The sequence below is a fragment of the Schistocerca serialis genome, chromosome 4, assembly GCF_023864345.2.
Source record: "Schistocerca serialis cubense isolate TAMUIC-IGC-003099 chromosome 4, iqSchSeri2.2, whole genome shotgun sequence".
In the NCBI taxonomy this organism is placed as follows: domain Eukaryota; kingdom Metazoa; phylum Arthropoda; class Insecta; order Orthoptera; family Acrididae; genus Schistocerca; species Schistocerca serialis.
In genome coordinates, this window is record NC_064641.1 from 800,876,008 (window position 1) to 800,896,701 (window position 20,694).

A 20,694-nucleotide genomic window follows, 5' to 3' on the forward strand; every position below is an offset into this window, starting at 1 on the left:
TTTGTCGACTGTAAGGGCCGGCTGCTCAATGACTTTCAGCTTAAAGACATTGTGAATAACAATAAAAAACAACCAACACTCAATAACCACTCAAATTATCATAAAAATTATAACAATTAAAAAAGTCAAGAATGACTAGGTGTTTCCAAAAGCTGCATAGTTGTATTCTCGAGGTTTCCATACTATTGGATTAATTTTTGGATGATATCGTCCCTTGTACTACTAAATAGACGTTAGTTAATTTTTATGCTTTTTATTCCTGTTCATGTTATTTCTTTTCCCCTGGTTTTGTCTAGGCCTGGCTCGTTCAGCAGTCATGCTTTGTGCAATTTTGATAAACATCTTTTGGGTGTACTCATCTTTATTAAGACAAGCCAGCAAAGCAGTTTGACTCTTAACCTGCATAAGTTCCCAAATGTTGGGATTCTGTAATTCTCCACATACATTATGAAGATATAATTACTGTGATTGATTGTCATTGTTTTTTGTTGACTGTAAACATTATCTACAATTCTGTATTTCTACCATTTCACACAGTGATTTGTATTCTTGGCAGATAAACCCGGATACGTGTGTGCTCAAAAGTGAAACCAGTAGTTGCGAATAAAGCACCTTCATACAGCTATGCAGCTTTTGGAAACACCTCATCATTCTTGGCTTTTCAACTGTTATAATTTTATGGTAATTTCAATGGTTACTTTCTGTCATTACTGCATCCGAACTGGTATTCAAACAATCATTCTTTCCACACTCCATAAGTGAATGAAACAGGAAGAAACCCTAATAATTGGTACAGTGGGATGTACCCTCCGCCATGCACCTCACGGTGGTTTGCTGAGCATAGATGTAGATGTTGAGTGTTTTGTATTGTTATTTAGTTTCTGAAACACTATGCCGCAATTCATGTACAGGGGTACAAGGACACTTTGGAAAAATTGAAGCACACCATCCAGATCAAACGCTCATGAATGCTGACAGACGGTATCACTAGGTTGTAGGATACTGCCCACCACACACTGCTGGGGTTGTTTCAGATACAATGCACAAGTTGCACTGCGAAGCTCTCACACAGTTATGATCTCTGATGTCTCATCATGACGTTTCCATTGATCTGCTTTGGACGAAGAGATGCATGCCTGGGTAAAATCAAGGTTACGCAGGCAACTGCGAATATTTTTCCATGAAGGCACTGACCATCTTGTCTCACAGTGGGATCAATGTATTTACAGTTAGGGAGATTACTTTTGAGATAATAAGCAGTTTATGTACTTTTTCTATCTGTCTCATTCTCATTTGACTGCCCATTATAAATTTTCTAACCTACCTGCCTGATTAAGCGAGCTAACATTCCACACACTGACCTGTAGAATGCCTGTTAACTTTTTCCTGATGACATCATCCTGAATAGTCTCCCACTTGGAGATCAGAATGGTGGACCATTTTACCTCAAGAATATGTTACCCAAGAAGTTGGCATCAACCATACAGCATGGCTGCATACTCTCAGGAAAAATAATGGATTTAGTTTTCCCTGGCTTTCAGCCATTCGCAGTAACAACGAAGCAAGGTTACGCTGGCTCATGTTACACGGCCATATCAGACAGTCATTCAGATTGTTACCGCTGCAGTTATTGTAAAGCCTGCTAGCCCTCTTCAGGAACTATGTTTGTCTGGCCTCTCCACAGATAACTCTCTGTTGTGGTTGCATCTAAAGTACAGTTATCTGTTTCGTTGTGGCACACAAGCCACCTCATCTCAACCAGACCAAGTTTCGTGAAATGGGCCATCTCCCTTCACTCTCTGTCTACTTTTCATCTTTTGATGCTCTCGTATCACAAACGATATTTCTTTCATAATTTGTCATTTAGCTAACTTGGATGTTCATCAGTTGTACAAGTCAAAATGCATTTCCCTCAATTCCCAAAGTTCAATTACATTCTCTTTACACTGAAAAAACACTTACTCATTTATATTTGGAAAGGTAAATTCCTGCTCTTCACTGAGTTCATTCACAGAGACCTACTGATCACCACACGATACATATTCACAAATGAAAAACGTATTTCAATTCTCATTTAACACCCAATAAACAACCCAATTATTACACTGACAACCAGCTCAGATTTCACAAGGATGAAATCCCAATCTGAATACTTCCTCACTAACAGAATCATTAAAATTACTTTTTATTTGACATTTCTCAAGTTGCGCTCATGTTGCCACAGTGACTGTCAGCGGCACCTCAGCTGAGACTTGGACAACTGAGAGTGGGCTGCTAACATAGGCAGAATGCTCTTCTGCCCATTGCACATTATTTGCATGCATCACACTATGGAAACACTGCAAGTGAGGTATGTTGTGTCTCATTAGCAATGGTGGAGAGCCCGCGCAGGACATTGCAAGCTCTTACTGAAGTGCAAATACTATGTGTCAGCTGACAAATCATTTTTATAAGATTATGAGTTAATTAAGAAACGCAACAAAAACTTCTGAATGAAGACTGCTGAATTTATGTTTGAACCTAAGCGCTCCTTAACATCAATCTTATTAATTATCCCATCTTGTCCAATCAGGAGAGGTAGCATTTTGCAAACCACTTAGAATCTGTTCAGTGTGTGCTATCTTTTAGATAACCCTGGAGGTTTCAAGTATCATTACTCACATGAAGCACAGTTAATAAGAACAAGAAGGTTGAAGTTTAATGTTCCATTGATGTCAAGGTAATCAGAGACAGAGCACAAGCTTTGGTTGAGAAAGGATGGGGAAGGAAATTGGCCATGTCCTTCCCAGAGGAACCACCACGACATCTGCTGTTGGAAACCACAAAAAATCTTAATCTGGTGGCCAGGTGGGGATATGAACTGATGTCCTCCTGATTACAATTCCACACAGTGTACAAGAAAATAATTTACTAACCAAAATTTGATCCAGTACCCAGCATCGAGTCCACTGTTGTATGTTTTAAAAAAGCAACGTCACCAGCTTCAAGAAGGCACTGGAAGGCACCCTCAGAGTCAGCATATGGATCAGCACTTGTGCAACGTTGTCCAGGAACTGTACTAGCACAAAGCTGACACAGCTGGTCAGAGTTATCACCTGGAAAACAAAACAAAAACAGTGATGATTTAAGGCAACATTGTGATATCTTCACAATTACATGGTACCTTATCCAACTCTTACTTACTTTGTAAACTTAACATTTTCAGATGACACTTACAGTATTATTTAAATAAAAGGGCCTGCATATTAAGAGAGGGGCTTAAATAGAACTTAATGCTCATGACAGAAAAACTATACGCTACATGGAGCTCAAACTTAGATCTTTGTTTTTTGCCAATAAAATGCCATTGCCAGCTACCAAAGAATGTCTCAGCGACTGGTGACATACAAGCTACATCTTGATATCTGTTTTCAAATCCCCATGCAAAATAGAGGAACATATCTGGGAGAAAGCACACTTCTTTCTGGAGAGTGGCTCAACAATGCAGTGATCCATGCTGTAAATATTGCTTATATGGCTGTGGTTGACTGTGCATGTAAACTCCAAATAAGAAGTCAATAATCGTAGCTTTGAACATAATATGAGATTGTTAAATGGAAAACAGTTGTCAATTAGCAGAATGCAAAACTGGTAATCATTCTGAGAAAATGGTAAATGGAATTACACTTAAAGGAGTCATATGTACTGTATAAGAGATCAAAGAGTACAAGCTACAAGAGATATTATAAATAGAGAAGATAAAAGATATCAGATAGTAAAAAATTACATGTGAGTCAACAGTGCACTACATAAAAAAATGACAAATCTTCTGAAATATCAATTAGACAGAAGCTGTACAAAAATCAAATACAATTCAGGAAGGTAGGAAAGTTATAAATACGCATATATAAGCAAACAAAATTAAGTATAAAACATGGAAAGATTTGAGTAAATGGAAGAGAAAATAAGTAACCAAAATTTTTAAATACTAAGAAAAACTAATCTGCAGCTTTTGGTAAGATGCAAACTATGTCTCTTATTAATTTCCAATCTGTTCTATTCTGCCATCACCCTTTGGCTTAGATTCACTAGCATATTTCTAATCCATTCTTCCTGCAAAACGGTTCTGCTAATTTTCCAACAATCATCACACTTTAGTTTGTCAAACATCATTTTACATTTTTTCCTTTTTCCGATTATGTTCAGGTTCTACGTGAGATTTTCAAGTATTGGAAAAAAAACTGGGTGGAATACAAACAATGCAATGAGCTATGGCACCATTTGCTATATACTGGAGGAAATGAGCAGCAGATAGGAACACAAAAAAGAATTAGTTCAGCATAAAAAATGCATTCTTCTTCCATATGTCACTGTTCTATTGGTTTGACTTGGTAAGGAGTTGTGTTGGGTGGAGGAGGTGAGATGAACAAGGAGAAGGCATGGGAAAGGTAGAGGAAGGCTATGAGAAGGAAGGACAAAACGGGAAATGGCTAAGAATACTGCATCAGAGAGTTTTCTGCTGTGCAAACAGGGAGTTCTACACAAGGTGATATAGAGAGAGGGTATGCAGTAAGAATAGGTCATGAAAAGACTGGTGGGAAAGGAAACCACTGAGAGAATAGTGTTGAAAAAGTTCACAGGTCCAAAGAATTATGAGTCAATGTAAATAGATGAGGCAAGAGTGAATACTACTACCTTTCATTTTATGCTGAGACAAGGAACATCTGCCCAAATTCTTTATAATTCATTCCAAAGTAATATTTAGCTATTCATTCAACTAGCCCAATCTTATGCCACTAAAGCTTCCAACACTTTGACACATGAATCATATGCAAATGACAGATCCAGATGAAAAACATGTCCCATATATTGCCCAACATATCTTATTCCATCAAAGGCAAGGCCATCTGTGAAAGCAGTTATGTCATACACCAACTCCATTGTCATCCATGATCTGCCTTTTATGTGGACTTTACCATTAACCAGCAGGCCACCTGCACACCATCAAATTGAGGCCCACAGCAAAGGCTAATCACTCAGTGACAAGAGCACGCCAAGAATACAAAACAGTTCACTTTAACATCTACTAAGCAACCCATGACATGTGTGTTCTCTGTCTAACACAGACTTCTCTGAATTGCGTAGGTGAGAAGTGTCCATTCAACACATCTTCCGCCTTTGCTAAAAAACAAAAAAAACCGTATTCTATACTAAGGTCCGCCACATTCCCTACCACCTATCCCACAGAAATAAGCTGCGTATTACTCAGTACTTCACTCAGGATCTTTATTTTTAATTCAACTTATGATCCTAGGAGTCTAAAAACATCTTCCACAGTGTCTAACAACACCTATCTTGAACATCACCATGTGCATCACTTTACTATATCTGCTCAAACTACGTTAACCTTTCTCCAGTAGTGAATTCCTAACCACTGGCCATCCCTTTTCTTTGCCACTTCCCCTCTCTTGCTTCTCCCTTGCTACATTTTTCCCATATCACCTAATATAGCTCATCACGTCTCCCAACACTTGGAATGGGAGTGACTGTGTAAAGTACACTTATATGTGACTGGATAGAGAATGCACTACAGGGAGAGCTGTAACATATATTTCCTTGGTGGCTGTTAAAAGGAAGAAAAATAAGTAATTTAACATAAAATACGCAGCGCATAATTGTGAATTAGCCTAGGGACAGACATGTTACAAACCTGCTGGTAAAATGTGCTTACTAATTCAACACACATCATAATACATTTAATCTTTTCAGAATATTCAGTCACTGTTGTTTTAGATTTCTATGCCATCTCCAATTTTATTCCTTCAATGTATCACACCCTAGTGGCTATACAGCACCATCACTATTTGAAGGTTCATTGACCATAAAATACCACTGTGACTTCCACATAAAAAGTAGAAGTGAATATTCAATTGGACCTGCAGGTTTGACATGTAGATCACAAAATACTTAAATGACATGACGCGATGAGTAACTGGACACTTTGCCTTCAAACGGTGTGAGAGCAGTTTCCCCAGTAAATCCATCCATAAAATAGAAATTCATTAACAAATTCAATATTGTGACATCAATAGGTTATCTACAATGACTGGCAGACACACGCTATTTAAGACTGAAAGTATTATTATTTCATAAAAGTACATAACATTACCTCTTACTACATTAACAGTGATAACAGAATTAAGTCACAAGAGGGGTAAGTCTCAGCTTCCTTAAAATATCATTTGTTTCTTTAAGAAAAACGAATGTGGTTTCTAAACAAAGATCGGTTCTACCTTGCATATACATAGTCTCTGAATTTTCTTTAAGGCTTGTTAATTAATCATTACACACTACTCATAATAAAATAGTTTTTAACAAGGAGAAAGTTCTTCATATAAAAAAGTTTTTAATAAGTATAATTTACACCCTGGCAACTGTATACAAGCATGAAGCTTCATCCTAACATCAGCAGTACCTAATAATAGTGACAAGCTAAACAGACAAAATATTGTATCGGTATGAAATTCACAACCAGCTGCATCTTTAGTTACTGTCTGGTATTTTTGGTTCTCTTTATATCTAGCCACATCGAGGGCTGGAAAACTGTTTCTTGCACCTGGTGTGTACATTGCCCACCAGAGCAGATCAATAAGGCAGGTTGATACTGTTACCACACAACACATCTGTTATGCAGGGTAGCACATGTGGCAGTGGCTGAAAAAATACATTTCTGCCCAATACTCCACTCCTATTGGAGCTAGGTTATAAACCCATAGTGCTGATACTTATGAAGCTTGCTGTTTGTGTGCCAAATTTGGTTGAAATCGATCTAGCGGTTTAGGAGGATATTCCAGACATACCCAAATATATGCTGCTTCATACAGTGTGTCCCAGCTAACTCTGGCACCACATATTTCTGAAATGAAACAAAATGTGAAAAATGCAACTGGCCAGGATGCATCTACACCAGGGGCTCACACAACACAAATACACAATCCATAAATGTAAACAAACATCACTTTCAACACAAAGTTACTTTTTTTTTAAATTGCACATCTATATTTTTCTATCGAAATGAAAACTGGAGGTACAATAAGTGACGTCTGACTTGTTTTCACTGTTCTAAACCTCACACCATCTTAAATATGTAGACTTTAAAGCATGGCAATGGCACCACAGTTTTACTGTAATTCACTGAGCAAGAGTTGCCTACAGCAGGCTCTAAGACAGTGCTGGCAACCCGCATTATGGCATCACGGCAGAAACTGTGGCATTATCACCAATTGTACCTCTAGTTTTCATTTCAGTGGAAAGAATGTACATGTGTCAGTTAAAAAAAAAGCTGAAAGTAATGTTTGTTTGTTTATTTGTAGGGAAAGCGCTTTCCTGCCCATTGTGTGAGCCCCCGACATGGCTGCATCCCTGGTCAATTGCATTTTTCACAATCTGTTTCATTTCGGAAATATGTGAGGCGGCAAATATACGTGGGACATCCCGGATGCGTGTAACCTTTTCCCCACTGCTTCACTCACATAGGCATTTGACATATATATTGCTATATTGCCACATATCTCCTCCTCCCCCTCTCACTGACCATATATTCCTCTCCCTCACTTTGTCTATAACCTTTTCCACCTCTCTCGGACCATATCCTCCTCCTCATCATCATCTTCCTTTTCCACCTGCCTAGTCCTCTCTACACTTTCCACTTGCCTCCTGCATCTCCCCATCTGTCCAAATCTTCCTCATCTCTCTCTCTCTCTCTCTCTCTCTCTCTCTCTCTCTCTCTCTCTCTCTGTCTCTCTGTGTGTGTTCACCTCTTCCTCCCTCCCATCTCTCTGCCCTCCTCATCCTTCTAGCTCACCTCCTTCCCATTCCTTATCTCCTTCTCCTCCTCCTCCCCCTCTCTTTTTCCATATCCTCCACCCCTCTCTACGAAGTCATCATCTCCCCCCCCCCTCTCCTTCTGTCCATATCCTCTTCCCCTCACTCTGTCAATATTCTCCTGCCCCTCTTCCTTTTCCACCTGTCCACTACCCTTCTACACATTGCACCCACCTCCTGCATCTCACCCCGTTCAATGTATATCCTTTCCCCTCCTCTCTCTGTCTGTCACCACTTCGCCTAACTCTCTCTTTCTCCTGCATCCCCTATCTCCAAACATCTCTTCCCCTCTCATTTCTCAGTCCAGCTCATTCTCTTCCTCTCTCACAATCCATCTCCTGTCTCCTCTTTTCTCTGCTCAGCTGGGCCCATCTGCAGATGTCCCTGCAGAGAGTTCGATAAGGCAGACTGATACTACAACCATAAAACATGCCCGTCGTGCAGGGCAGCCTAAACACTGGGGTCTGGAAAACCATTTCTTGCCCCTCATGTGCAGACCACACTGTAAAGCATGGAGGTCAAACAGACCGATAATCCTCCTACTCAATCCATCTGTCATGTAGGGCAGGGGCTGAAAAAAAGTTTGCCTTTATCTCCACTCCTATGGGAGCTAGGACGTTATAAATCCCACAGTGCAGTTACTCGGTACTCCTGCTGTTTCTGTGCAAAACGTGGTTGAAATCGATCCAAAGACTTGGGAGGAGATCCCGGACATACACACATACATTCTTGCTTTATATATTAGTATCTGTAATGGTTCACTTTCTCTGAATGTTGTGATTTTAGTCTTTGCTGGCAGACATTCATTCAGAATAAACTGCTCTGCTCGTTTCATTAGTGTGTACAGCCTCCAATGAAAATCATCTGGATAGTGTATGTCCTTGTGTAATCTCTGCCTGTGAAGTGTTGTATCCTCCTTACTCATCACGAAGCTTTCATTTAACTGGTAGCTCTTTATTTGGATCTATTAGAAGCAAAACTCTTCATTTCTACACAAACAGAGACTCCTGCATTATTTATAGCTGTTTTATAAATGTGAGTTGCAGTCTTCCTTGGTCTATCTTTCCTTATAACATTCAAGTAATCTGTCACATAACGTTCTGATTAATATTCTGTTGCATGTACTTTGGGCAGCCCTTAAAAAAATTTATGGTAACCACTTGGTTAGATATACCTGAAATCACTTAACATCATTTTCATAAACTGCTGTCTAGTAGTCAATGAAAGCATTGTAAATGAGCATGATATATTCTCTGTAATACCTATTAGTTGTGCTACGTTGAACAGTCAGTGGAATGTCTCTGTGTGTGTAAGCCATTTTCAATGTCTTTTTGAATTGTTTGCACAATCACAAATACATGCCACTGAATTATGTTGGCATATATTTTGCAGATCCTGTAATTTACAGTTTTCATTCTTTATATTTTTTCAATTCTGGGCATAAAAAAGCTACATTCTGTTCCGCAGGTGGATATCTGCAAGTCCAACAACAGCTTAAGAAGTTCACCCATCAAATTTTAAAATTCAATTGCCCACATTTCAGCAATTCAGATTTTCTGTCATCATATCATTGAGTTTATTTTCAAATGTTGAGAAAAATTATCATTTGGTCTACATAAATATTTCTGTATAGTTGCACTCCCCAGTCCTACGTGGTCTCCACTCTTGAGAGTCCAGAGATCTGTAAAATACTGTGGCCACTCCTCCTGTAGAATTGGGTTAACGGTGAGCTTATCTTTCCTATTTAGAGCAAATGTCTTAGTATGTGGCACATTTTTTCTTGCCTGCCATGAGCACCTCAACTCTGTCTTTTGCCATGGCCTTCTTTTCCTAACTTATCTAGAGAGAAAATATTTTATCCTTGGTGTTCTTTAACTGTTCTAATTCAACTTCTCTAGCTTGCTTAACTGGATTTGGTTGCAATAGCTCATAAAGTAACAAAGACTATTATATTATCACAGAGGAAAAATGATGAAATTCCTCAAAAGACAGTCAAGTGATGTAAGTATTTCTACTACCAAGTGTTCCACTCTCAATTTCTTTCATAAAAAAAACTTGCAAATCACATATAGCACAATGACACAGATGAGGTTTAAAATGTAACTCTCTGAAAGAGAATAACTTCCATATTAACTTACCAATCGGATTATATTTATCTATCAAAGAATTCACAGCACAACTTGGACCAAAAAAGTTTATGGCTGATTTCACATGATTATTGCAATCTATCACTTCCATTCCACCTTCTCTCATAAGCTGAAAATAAAACCATCACTGTTATGTAACAGAAAACCAAAGAATTGCAATACAAACAGAGCTACTCACATGTAAACATGGTTACAGTTACCTAATGTAAAATACAGTGATTATGTCTCTTGCAGTATGATACAATAAACTTCTTTGTAAACTCTGTTCAGTGATAATGAAGCAACAGGAGAAAAGAATATGTAATAATACAGAAGTTAGTACACTGAGAAAAATGTCAAATCAAGATGCAGAGCATGCATCAAAGGAATATCAGGAAGGAACAGCCGAGGTTAAAACTGCCAACAACTGGAAAAGATGAGGATCTGAAAGGAAAGACAATCAATACATAGGAATAACTTCATAGAAAATAAATAGAAAATAATACAAGTTTGTAGGTATCCATGAGAAGTGTCACTTTGATTAAATAATGTTGGATATTTGACCACGTCATTAAAAAACAGTAAAGCAACTAATTGCTGACGTTTCTACCAACTTTGCAGCAGTCCTTTACAGAGTGCTTAACTATAGTAAATGCAGTTAACCGCCCTAAAAGGGCAACTGCATAGTAGGTTGAAATGTCAGCAATTAGTTGTTTAGTGTTTTATAATGACGTGACATAATATCCAAAATAATTTTATTCAATCATGAAACACAGTTCTGAATAACAAATTATTTAGGAATAGAGGAGATGACTCACTGAAAGCCAGAAGTTCTGCATCATCAACAGATACACAACAGAGCCTCACTCTGCTAGCATTCAGAATGAAATTCCTTTCTCAAGCTGTAGGAGAACACACACACACACACACACACACACACACACACACACACACACACACACACACATTCACACTCTCTATCGGGTGGGGGATGCGGGTACAGTGAGTAACCCTAGGTTTAGGTTAGGGAGGTTTTGTGATCGAAGGATGTGCTTTATGGATAACTCCCATCTGCACAGCTCAGAAAAGCTCTGGTGGAGAGGATCCAGATGGCATGGGTTGTGAAGCAGCCACTGAAATCTTGCATGTTGTGCCACTGGGTGGTGCAACTTACCTTTGGCAACAGTTTGACAGTGGCCATTCATTACGGTTGATAGCTGGTTGGTTGCCATATAAATGTTAAACACTGTGCAGTGGTGGCAGCAGAGCTAGTATAACAACATGGCTGCTTTCACAAGTGGTCCAGCCTCTGATAGGGTAGGATAAGGCTGTGATGGGACTGGAGTAGGAGGTGCTTAGTGGGTGGATAGAGCAGGTCTTGGATCTGGGTCTTCCACAAGGGTATGATTCCTGTGGCACTGTGGCAGGGGATTGGGGGTGGGGGTAGCATAGGCATGGAGTAGAATGTTGTGGAGGTTGGGTGGGCGGTGAAACACCACTCCGGGTGGAGATGGAAGTATCTTGGGTCCCTCATTTCAGGGCATGATGATAGTTAATCAAAGCCCTGACAAAGGACATGGTTCAGTCATTCCAGTCCCGGGTGGTAATGGGTGACACTTCTTTGTGGTTGGTTTTTGGGATAGATGTGAGGATCAGGTGTGTGTGTGTGTGTGTGTGTGTGTGTGTGTGTGTGTGTGTGTGTGTGTGGCACAGGAGATCGGTTTGTTTATTAGGTCTGTGGGGGAGGGGGGGGGGGGGGGGATTGCCTGTCTGTGAAGCCTTTGTGAGGCCTTTAACATACAGGGTGAGGGAGTTCTCATCACTGCAGATGCATATGCCATGGGTTGTCAGGCTGTATGGGAGTGATTTTTTAGCGTGGAAGGAGTAGCAGCTGTCGAAGTGCAGGTACTGTTGGGGATTGGTGGGTTTGATGTGGACTGAGGTGTGGATTGGGCCATCTGAGAGGAGGAGATAGGTAGGCATCTAGGAAGGTGTCATGATGGGTGGAGGAGGACAAGGTGAACTGAGTGGGAGAGAAGGTGTTGAGGCTGTGGAGGAATGAGAATAAGGTGTCCTGATCTTGAGTCCAGATTATAGAGATACCATCAATAAACCTGAACCAGATTCCAAACCTACCACTTCATTCCTCGTACATCTAACCAACTACATTCTAATGCATAACTATTCCAGTTTTGAAGGTAAGGCATATAAACAAATTCGTAGCAGAGCCATGGGCACCCATCCTGCCAACCTCTTCAGGGGCCACCAAGAGGAAACATTCCTTGCTTCCCAAAACCCAAAACCTTGGCCCGGTTCATGTTTACAGACGACATCTTTATAATCTGGACTCAAGGCCAGGACACCTTATCCTCATTCCTCCACAATCTCAACACCTTCTCTCCCACCCCCTTCACCTGGCCCTCCTCCAACCATCATGCCACCTTTCTAGATGCTGATCTCCTCCTCTCAAATGGTTCCAGCCACACCTCAGTCCACAACAAACCTACCAATAACCAGCAGTACCTGCACTTTGCCAGCTGTCACCCCTTCCACACCAAAAAATAACTCCCATACAGCCTGGCCACCTGTGGCAAACGCAGCTGCAGTGATGAGAACTCCCTTGCCCTCTATGCTGAAGGCCTCACAAAGGCCTTCGCAGATAAACAATACCCCCAGATCTAATACACAAACAGATCTCCTGTGCCATATCCCCACACACACCTGATTCTCACATCCATCCCAAGAATCAGCCACAAAGAAGTGTCTCCCTTGTCACCCAATAGAAACTGGGACTGAAATGACTGAACCATGTCCTTCGTCAGGGTTTTGATTATCTATCATCATGCCCTGAAATGAGGGACACCCTACCCAAGATGTCTCCATCTCCTCCCAGAGTGGTGTTCCACCACCCACCCAACCCCCACAACATTCTACTCCATCTCTATGCTACTCCCACCCCCAATCCCTTGACACAGGAATCATACTCTTGTGGAAGACCCAGATCCAAGACCTACCCTATACACCCACCGAGCACCTCCTACTGCAGTCCTGTCACAGACTTATCCTACCCCATCAGAGGCTGGGCCACCTGTGAAAGCAGCCACATTATATACCAGCTCTACTGCAACCACTGCACAGTGTTTTACATTGGTATGACAACTAACCAGCTGTCAACCATAATGAATGCCCACCGTCAAACTGTTGTCAAAAGCAAGGTGCACCACTCTGTGGCGCAACATGCAGTAGAGCACAATATGCTAAATTTCAATGGCTTCACAACCTGTGCCATCTGAATCCTCCCCACCACCACCAGCTTCTCTGAGCAGTGCAGATGGGAGCTATCCTTACGGTAAATCCTTTACTCCTGTAACCTCCTTGGCCTAAACCTAAGGTAACCCACAATACCACCACCCAATAATATATATATATATATATACCCTCCCGACCTGGCACAGAAGCAAATAACCAGAGCCACTTCCTCATCCTCTCAAACCCAGAACCTCCCACAGAAGAACCACAAAAGTGCCCCACTTGTGACAGGATACTTTCCGGGACTGGATCAGATTCTGAATGTGGCTCTCCAGCAGGTATACGACTTCCTCAAATCCTGCCCTGAAATGAGATCCATCCTTCATGAAATCCTCCCCACTCCACCAAGAGTGTCTTTCCGCCGTCCACCTAACCTTTGTAACCTCTTAGTTCATCCCTATGAAATCCCCAAACCACCTTCCCTACCCTCTGGCTCCTACCCCAGTAACCGCCCCCGGTGTAAAACCTGTCCCATGCACCCTCCCACCACCACCTACTCCAGTCCTGTAACACGGAAGGTGTACACGATCAAAGGAAGAGCCATGTGTGAAAGCACCCACGTGATTTACCAACTGACCTGCCTACACTGTGATGCATTCTATGGGAATGACCAGCAACAAACTGTCCATTCGCATGAATGGACACAGGCAGACAGTGTTTGTTGGTAATGAGGATCACCCTGTGGCTAAACATGCCTTGGTGCACGGCCAGCACATCTTGGTGCAGTGTTACACCGTCCGGGTTATCTGGATACTTCCCACTAACACCAACCTATCCGAACTCCGGAGATGGGAACTTGCTCTTCAATATATCCTCTCTTCCCATTATCCACCAGGCCTCAATCTCCGCTAATTTCAAGTTGCCGCCACTCATAACTCACCTGTCATTCAACAACATCTTTGCCTCTGCACTTCTGCCTCGACTGACATCTCTGCCCAAACTCTTTGTCTTTAAATATGTCTGCTTGTGTCTGTATGTGTGTGGATGGATATGTGTGTGTGTGTGCGCGCGAGTGTATACCCGTCCTTTTTTCCCCCTAAGGTAAGTCTTTCCGCTCCTGGGATTGGAATGACTCCTTACCCTCTCCCTTAAAACCCACATCCTTTCGTCTTTCCCTCTCCTTCCCTCTTTCCTGATGAGGCAACAGTTTGTTGCGAAAGCTTGTATTTTGTGTGTATGTTTGTGTGTCTGTCGACCTGCCAGCACTTTCATTTGGAAAGTCACATCATCTTTGTTTTTAGATATATTTTTCCTACGTGGAATGTTTCCCTCTATTATAACTATATATATAAAAACAAAGATGAGGTGACTTACCGAACAAAAGCGCTGGCAGGTCGATAGACACACAAACAAACACAAACATACACACAAAATTCAAGCTTTCGCAACAGACTGTTGCCTCGCCAGCGCTTTTGTTCGGTAAGTCACCTCATCTTTGTTTTTATATATAATTTTTCCCACGTGGAATGTTTCCTTCCATTATATATATATATATATATATATATATATATATATATATATATATATATATATGTGTGTGTGTGTGTGTGTGTGTGTGTGTGTGTGTGTGTGTGTTCTATGGCTTGAGAAAGGAATTTCATTACAGAAGTTAGAAAAGTACAGCTCCGTACCTTTTGCTTGTGTGTCTGTCGACAACATAGCACTTCTGCCTTTCAGTGAGTCGTCTCCTTTATCCTAAATAATTTGTTATTTTCAACCAGAACTTTCTGTACATTAAAATACAGTCCTGTAAGATAAACGGGGTGATCCCATGCCAAATGGTCTAATTTTTAGAGAAATTCGGCAGTTGACTTTACAATTTTGTTCAAGTTTGCTGACCAGGTTCGCTAAATGACAAAGGAAGGTATACAAATTTCTAGGCCTCACATTTCAATACTATGAGAGATGTAGCCTTTTTAGTGAGATACAAGAGTTTAAAAATAATTGATTTTTGCAGTAAACCTTTTTCCTTCAAATATATATATAGCACCAAAAGTAAAACACCAAGTTCACAAAAAGAAGAGCTCACTCAACCAACAACGTGAAGAGAATAAGTTTCAGAAACTCTGGAGAAATTTTGTACTAATTAAATTTATTGACAACTTTTGTACCATTTTGAGCAAAAATAATGAATCAAACGACAAGAAACTTACAGAATGAACACAATGCAAACTTTTTGACCATCTTTCCATGTTTTGCAACTTTACAATAATTATTCCGTGAAATGAAGTACTTCAAACATGGTCCAAAATTTTAAAATGTCGCTGCAGTATTTTGTCACCTATCACCCAAGAAGCTTCTTCTCACACAGTATTGAAATTTGTGGGCTAGAAATGTTTGGATCCCAAGACATTTGACATGGACATGGAATTTTATCCGTAAACCTAAAATTGAATTCTTAATGTTACATGCAGTTACATTGCAGACAACCCTTATGACTGTAAAATTGGCACTAACATGTACTAATAGATCTAAGAGTTTAAAATAGAATCAAATGCTCAGACATCTCTGAGATGTGGAAGCCACATTAAAAAGTGCAAAATATTTTATGATTAACCAACTCTCTGGGTTATTAACTTTTTCTTAAATAATTGGACAACCAAATTATTTAACACATGAAATAAGAGTTAGAAACAGAAATTAATTCTACAGACATGGGCAAACACTACTAAAACAATACTCAATGAAGTGCTAAAATCTTCCAAAACAACTGTTATTAACTACTGCTTGGGGGGAGGGGGATAGTAATAACAAATTTTAAAAATCCCAGAATGACTTTTGATCAAAGTATGAGGCTAATGGCAGTAATCTATACACTGACATTTGGATACCAGGATATTAGCTACATAGACATCACATACAAATAGTATGACGAACAAACATTTTTAGCTTTTTTATTTTATACTCACGGTATAAACAGGTATAACCCAGCCTGCCATCGTTCCAACACTCCCAAAGCAGGCACGCTTGCCACGTAGAGCATTCAGACTGTGCACATCAGACATGTTCCCACGTTTCACCACAGCCACAGCATAGTAGAATAACTGACCATCTGCAGAAGTACACATTTTTAATTGTGTCAATTGTGTTAATAAATTGCTTCCCTCATTTAAGGATTGGATGAAAAGTGTAATACTGCTTAGAATGGATAAATGACTAAGAAACACTTCACTTGTATCACTGCTTTAATTGATTTTTAATTAAGATTGTGTGCTTGTTCTGCACTGCTTTTTATTTGTATTCTCAATAGATCTGGCATGATAATTTGTTAATACAAAGTTATATGAAAATGTTTACCTCTAAATACCCTCAACACCCCAAACACACTAAACAAGAGATACCAAGAATGCTACTTTACAACTGGGCTATATACATAGGCAGTTTTCTGGAGAAAGGAGAAATGAAGGGAGAGGGAGGAGGAAGGGGGGAGGGTGGGAGGGAAGGAAGGAGATCATTATGAATTGCATCCAATTCAACTGAATACACATCACCAACTCTAGCTTTTACAGGGAAATTTGTATTCTAATTACGACTGCAGGACAAAGAAATTCTTACACAAAAGGTAACAGTATTTGCCTTCCATGAAGCAAGAATTAAAATGCAAGCCATGACAAGTACCAACATATTCTCACAACTGGAACAAAATGCTAAACAATAGTAACCACATACAACATGTGAGGGAGTAACAATCTTTTATTCAATAGCTGAAAAGGCATAACTTTAGTCTTTAACATTATAACTGACAAAGAAACAGCTTTTTCTGCTGCACAGTCACTACATATGCTGAATTGCCAGTCAAAGTTCATCAGATAAAAGGATGGGAATTATTACATACACAGACTACAATTGAAATGTAAATCAGAACATGTAATAAAGATTAGGAAGACTAATGCAAACAAACTACAGAAGAAAATCAGAAACTAGTATCTATGCCTTCAAAATATGTCACTAAACTGTGCTCACCTTCACTGTGTTACATTTTTCAGCTTCCCCAATAGAGTTCAGCTTCTAATACGTCCAAATCCATGTCATTTGCAAGTCAAAAATAAAGGAATAAAGAAAAGGAAAAAAGGAATGAATTTCTTTGAATAATTCTGAGAACTCAAAGAGTATTGGAACAAAATTTAACAATTCTGATTTTAGAAATAAGCAACAGCAACACTATTTGGCCTCTACAAAAACTTGCAATAAGAGCACAGAATGACCACTATAGGTTTCATCCTTTACAGTCACATAATTTTCCATCCATATACTCCCGACATTTTCTTTCACAGATCTTCACAATAAGATTAGTGCCAGCTGATACAGCTATTGCACCATGTTGGCTTATGGATAAATCATCTTCACATTGGCAAGTTGTGATCATGGCACCTTCTAATGTAAACAATCACACAAAGTTGGTGAAAATGGTCATACATATGGTTCAGGAGAAGAGTTTAAATATAAAGTAACCTCAGTCAAAACTGGACTGCCTTTATGAATCTACAAGCTCATAAATCAGAAAAATAAATAAAATGACAGGCAGGTGACATGCCTCAAAGGGCCATTTGAAGCTTAGACTATGCATGCACTGCCACTTTATGGTTGAAAATGTTGTCAACACAGGAAGTTTCCCACCGAATTGGTTTATGCCATGGTCACATCGTCTGAACATTTGACTACTATCATTAGGCAAGAAATATTAATAATCAATCTTGTAGGGTCACCACTGTCAACAACACTGGCTGTTCACCACTGTACAAATTATGGCTTGTTTGTATTATGCAGACACTTTATGAGGAGTGTGAGAAAAGTATCTACAAAAGCATTGTTTTTTTTTTCCAAACAATAATACTGTCCCCTACAAAGTAGTTCCCTTCAGCAGCTATACATCAGTGGCATACTCATTGTTCCCAGTCTTAGCAGCAGTGTTAAAAGGCTCCAACTGGTAGGACCTTGAAAGTGTCAGTCACATTCCTTTGAATGTTCTCCTTTTGAATGTCATTTCAAGACTTTTTCAATTTTAGGAAAAGAAGTAAGTCACATGGTTTCCTATCAAGTGAATGTGTGTGTGTGTGTGTGTGTGTGTGTGTGTGTGTGTGTGTGTGCGTGTGCGTGTGTGTTTGTGGTGGGTGGTGGGGTGGGGTGTGATGGAAGTGGTAGTGTGACACGGGGCGTTGTCATGATGCAGCATCAACTTGTCTGCAATGTCTAGTCCCATTCGATTCACCCTTTTCCTGGGGCTTTCAAGGACATCTCTGCAAAACACTTGGTAGACAGTTTGTCCCAGAGGAACAAATTCTTTATGTAAATCGCCCTACTATACTGTCAAAAAAGCAAATCAGAATTGTTTTGACCTACGGTTTGCTCGTTTGTGCTTTTTTTAGTGGAGGAAATGTCTCAGTGTGCCCCTCCTCACTTTGTCTCTCTGTCTCAGAATCGCACTCAAAAATCCAGGAACCATGAGCTGTGATCACATGAATGAACCATTTGGGGTCACTGGCAATCCCCTCATGAAGATCAACATACGCATTTCTTCAACAGCCCTTGTGCTCAGTTGTGAAGGTTTTTGGCACCCTTTTGGCACAAACCTTTTGCATGTGCAAAACTTTGGGCAAAATCCGATGCATAGTGAAAGTGTTTTAAGTTTAACGGGCCACCCATCATCCTTATTGTTGAATGTCAGTCTGATTTCACAAGAGCTCACACATGTTCAACATTTTCTGAAGTTGAAGGCCCCCCTGACTGAGGTTCATCTTCAACGTGCTCTCAGCCTTCCAAAAATGATTTGTACCAGCAAAAAACTTGTGCTCTTGATAACAAATTTTCCCCATAAGCTGTTTCAACATTTCAACAGTCACACTCGCAGATTCCCTTAGTTTAACAGAAAACCTGATGGCATAAGATTGCTCTAAATTCCACAGCTCCATTTTCATAACACACAACATAAACATGACTTCACTGATGTCACTCAAAAATCACATTCTGGCTGTATGGAGCTGAAACTCAGACTAAGCATCTGGAAGGCATGAACACACTGATCTACACAAGTAAAAGAACACAGCATTGCCAGCTCACTCACAGTTTTATCACTGCCATTACTTTTTTCAGACACTTCGTACAGTGGCACTTTTAAGAGCGGGGGGGAGGGGAAGGAGAGAGGTGTTCTGAACAATATTTGCATGAGACACCAATAGAGTCTGAACTACCACATTTATTTATTATAGTGCTACCAACCTCAGCAAACAATTGTACTGTAGCTGTTACTGAATCCTTTGTGTTGTGGGTTCCTGGTTGTTTCCTTTCCTTATATAAGTGTTTGCACATTTACAAAAATGTCATGCCATACGTACAAGGTGGGGCAGAATGGACTCGCTAGTTTCAAATAATCACTGAAAAGCATGTAAGTGCAATAGTGGAGTGGGAGTAGTGGCGTTACGTGGGGGAAATGATGCCACTTTCAGCAGTCACCATGCCGTGGTCTGGTGAGCATTGAGGCTTTGTTGTAGAAACATTTTTTAAAAACAATGATAGTGTGGTGGTGATGCAGAGGGCTTTTCATAGGCGGTTTGGTTTGAATCATCATGACGGGGTTCCTGATGCTAAAACCATTAGGAAATAATTTACTAGTGTTAGGACGACAGGATGCGCAGTTCCTAGAAAACCAGCTGGCCGACCTAAAAGCGTGAGGACACCTGAAAATGTCGTGGTAGTGCGAGTGTCCACGGAACAGTCTCCATTGTGCTCTGTACGGACACATGCTTCTGCTCTTGGAATATCGTTCAAAACGGTAAGACGAATTTTACACTCTGACCTTCCTTCACTTACATTCCTACAAGTTGATGGTTGTTCAAGAACTTAGTAAAGAAGGCTGAGTAAAATGTACCAATGCTTGCAGTGCAATATTAGCCTCTTTGTAACCTGACACTACTCTGTGGTCTAGTGATGAACTGCATTTTCACCTATCCGACTCAGTAAATAAGCAAAATTTTCGTTATTGGGCGACTGAAAACAATCGTGAACTTAATCAAATACCTCTGCACAGCCCTGTGTCCTCCAGAGGCATTACTGTGTCTTACTTTTTTGAAGCTTGAGGTACAACTGTTAATGTGAATTCTGTGCACTATTGTGAGATGGTGGAGAAATTTTTACTCTCCAAAATGGAAGAGTATGATGAGGAGTATGACACAGAAGCCTTTTGGTTTCTTACTCCCCATCGTTCATGCCAAATACTGCAAGAACAGTTCCCGGCCTCCTGATCTCCTTACAAGGAGATGTTCCATGGCCCCCCTTCACTCCCCAGATTTGAGCCCCTTTGATTTTTTTGTTTGGGAATACTTCAAAAAGTTTGACCACAGACATCGGAAGCTCTTAAGAAGGCAATTGTAGATGTCATGGCTGGAATAATGCAAGATAT

The 20,694-nt window shown here is 40.2% G+C and overlaps 1 protein-coding gene across 1 annotated transcript in view; it reads right to left on the reverse strand.

Moving 5' to 3' along the window:
* Window positions 1-20,694, reverse strand: part of LOC126473392 (melanotransferrin) — a 120,705-nt gene that overhangs the window by 73,076 nt on the left and 26,935 nt on the right. The window contains exons 4-6 of the mRNA XM_050100400.1: window positions 16,208-16,350; window positions 10,002-10,119; window positions 2,916-3,095 (exon numbers count right to left, since the gene is read on the reverse strand). Coding sequence (XP_049956357.1) covers window positions 2,916-3,095; window positions 10,002-10,119; window positions 16,208-16,350 — 441 coding nt within the window. The remainder of the gene's footprint in view (window positions 1-2,915; window positions 3,096-10,001; window positions 10,120-16,207; window positions 16,351-20,694) is intronic.